The following is a 3,294-nucleotide window of genomic DNA, read 5'->3' as shown; positions in this document are numbered from 1 at the left end:
AGCAGGAAGCATCAGTGATGCTTTACATTTCTGTTGCACGCAAACCTTTGACCGGTGTTTGCAAAGTGAACCGACAGTGTTATGAATCCGTTGGGTATCACAGTGTCTGAACCATGCACTTCTGCACACACAGGGAAATGGAGATACAGACACCGAGGTGGCCAGGCGAGCAGTTTCCCTTCGAGTCACTGGGTGAGTACTGTGACATGAAATAAATTCACTCTAGTAGCAAGGTAAATCCTTTTCAATCCTTTGTCCTGGGGAGGGTGAACACTAGAGGTATATCTACACTGCTAAATAGAAGAGGACCAGAGATCACACCCAAGCACCTGACTTCTGATGATCCTGCCTCAGTTTTGGCCATCCCCAACAAGTTCTCTACACGGCACTTTTGTTCCAGAGATGCCCGGCACTGAGCATCATGGCTGCAGGCTGGCTAGCACCACACAGCCTCTGCCATTGAATAGTATGGACCCAGTCTAGATGTCCAATCAGGACCCTATATATATCTATAATTTTGCAGTTCTGCATCAGCTACCTGCGCAAAAAACTTCTGATTCTCGCTTTGAAATTTTCAGCGGCAAAGTAATAGAGGACGGGATCGAGGCAGCTGTTCATGGCAGCAAGGCAGAGAGTGACCACCAGTGCTTTGTGCGTGGGCAGGTCGGCCTGGTTGCAGCTGCTGCGCATCAGGTGGACAGTTCGCAGTATGTGATACGGCAGGAAACAGAGGAGGAAGAGGATGAGAGTGATGATGATGGTTGACAGGGCCTTCTTGTGACAGACCGCCTTCTTGCGCTGCGGAGTCCTGGACTGTAGCAACGCTTTGATTGCAAAGACGTAGCAGACAATAATTGTGCAAAATGGCAGAATGAAGCCCACAACGAGGACAAAGCTGTTCAGCATGAGGAGTTTGTGTGTGTTGGAGGGGTGGAGGTCCAAGCACTTGTCTGGGTTGCTGTACCCAGCGATTTCCTTGCTTAACAGAGGGCTGGAGGCTGCCAGCACGAAGACCCATATGGCTGCACATGTTATCCTGGCATACTTCATGTTGGTTACTTTCCAGTGTTTGAACGGGTAGACGATGGCTATGAAACGAACCACGCTGAGCACGGTGAGAAAATAAATGCTGCAGTACATGTTCACATACAAGGAATAAGTCATGATCCTGCAGACGATATCACCAAATATCCAATGCGATCCCAACAAGAAATATGTGGCCCGAAAGGGCAAAGTACTCACAAACATGAGATCTGAAACAGCCAAGTTCTGCATGTAAATGTTAACCGAGGTCTTCCTCTGTGAAGGCTGGAAGAAAACAAAAATGGAGAGGCCGTTTCCAATAGTACCCAGGAAGAAGATAAAGAGATACATGATGGGATAAATGACTTGTTTGAAGCTGTCAATTGTACAGTTGAAGGAGCTGCTAGTGAAGTTGTCGTCCAGCACCATCTCGGAAATATTCATAGTCTAGAGCGAGGCTCTCCGTCTTTCTGCCAAAGTAGAAAGAAGTGGTGTGAGTGCTGGGTTACAGGTTGGGCAGGGAGTTCAGCTGCTCCGGACTATTTCGCTGAGGGCAGAAATTGCAAGATGCAGAGGGCAGCGGAAAGTAAAGGTTCATTAATGAGTAACTACTTGTGATGTCCCAGTAAATACACATCTCAAGGTGTAAAGCCCCAAGTCATCTCTAAACAGTTGCAGTATTACAGCAGCTGGCTTTTGTCTCAACCTATGAAAGTGCTGCCTTTTAAAGGTGAGTGCTATGTCTGTGTCTTAATGGCAGTTCTCTGACCTTCTCTGTGCAAAACAAGCCATTTTGTAGCAGGGAGGTTTTGACTCCCCAGTTATTTACCATGGAAACATCAAAACCGGATCGAATAAGAAATCACTGTCCACTGGTAAGTCTGCATTTCAAAGTAGGACAAAAAGCCAAAAGAACTGAATTTGTCTTTTGGAACTAGTGAAATTTTTCTAGTATGTTGTTGGCAGCATGTCACTGAACTTTCCCACGCAATACCAGATGTATATTGATGTATGTCAGAATGTATAAATAAAGGACATTTTGACCTTAAACACTGCATAAATACTGTGCTAGTTATGCGTGGTTCAGTTCTTAACTCCCTCCTCCTTACACTGTATTTCTTCTTTCTTGCAAGTTTCCGACGGCTTTCTGTGTCTCTTTTTGTGGGAACTTTGCTTCATTTACCACTTTCTCAACCTCTTTTATGCTCAACTGCTCTGCATCAGACAGTCATCTACACGCCTTGCAGCTTCCAGGACAGCCCACGTTTGGAGCCCTAATGAGAGTGGCCTGTGAGAAAATGGGCTGTGTTCACAAAAAGTGACATTTTTCCTCCTATGAGGCTATCATTCAATCAAATCAAAACCACTCATCACTAAAACACTCTAAATAATATTGTTTTTTTCTCATCAGTGTCTATTTCCTTGCTGAACTCCTGATTTCTTCTCTCAGCTGACCTGCAGCTAGTAGTATTTTGAAAGGAAGGCTTTAGTATTGTTGCTTATTTAATACTGGGAGCAATTCCCTCTCTGCACCTGCCAACTTATTCTGGACATGGAGCATGGAAAATTTTAGCCTCAGAATCAGAAACACATGGCATTTCTAGATGCATGAAAAAGAAAGTTTTAATTTGCCCCAGTGAGAGTGGTAACGGGTTGATTGTACACGTATCTCTCATTCTGGACCTCACTGGCTTCACAATTTGAAATTGATTTATTTGCACAAGTGGAGTATCTCTAGGGGGAAAAGTGGGCTCTCGGTTTGGGTGCTCTGGACTCCCAGTTACCCAGTGCGGTATTCCCAGTGTGCTGTAAACATGAGCTAATTTGCAAACTCAAGCCACGGTGTGAGAGCCTGAGCTTTGTTCAGAGAAATCCATGGTATCTTCAGGGAAGTGTCTCAGAGTCCGTCTGGATCACTTAATATAGCAACCAGATGTGTCCCAGCTGTCGCCTTTTATCCGGCCCCACTGTGACGGGGAGCGTGGGAAGCGTGACCCCTGAGCTGGGCTCCCCAAGGAGCTGGACTTCCCCCCCCCCCCTGCCGCCCCCAGCAAGATGGGAGCGTGGTGGCTTGGGAAAGGGGGACATTCACTCACACCAATGTCATATCCATCCCTGCAGTGCCTGAAATTATCCCTCCAGAAAATAAAGATAATAATATCTATTGAGCTTAGGAGTGCTGAAGACTGGAAGTGGGCAAACTGGATATTGGGGCTCAGCAAAGCCCCAAACTCAGTAACCACGTACTCCTAAGGGAAATCTCCTTGTTTG

General features: G+C 46.1%; 1 protein-coding gene across 1 annotated transcript; it reads right to left on the bottom strand.

Annotated features, from left to right (window-relative positions):
• Nucleotides 1–534: 534 nt before the first annotated feature.
• Nucleotides 535–1,467, bottom strand: CYSLTR2 (cysteinyl leukotriene receptor 2). Its single transcript, XM_009695657.1, has one exon. It carries the CDS (start codon nt 1,465–1,467, stop codon nt 535–537), a length of 933 nt encoding a protein of 310 aa, XP_009693959.1.
• Nucleotides 1,468–3,294: the final 1,827 nt, after the last annotated feature.

Source organism: Cariama cristata, unplaced genomic scaffold, assembly GCF_000690535.1.
Source record: "Cariama cristata isolate BGI_N322 unplaced genomic scaffold, ASM69053v1 scaffold14662, whole genome shotgun sequence".
Taxonomy (NCBI): Eukaryota; Metazoa; Chordata; class Aves; order Cariamiformes; family Cariamidae; genus Cariama; species Cariama cristata.
Note: the sequence above shows the minus strand (reverse complement) of the source record. Positions and strands in the feature narration are given on the sequence as shown.

Bases quoted from the DNA above. Each gene is read 5' to 3' on its own strand.
- CYSLTR2 (XM_009695657.1), bottom strand. From the start codon at position 1,467: ATGAATATTTCCGAGATGGTGCTGGACGACAACTTCACTAGCAGCTCC.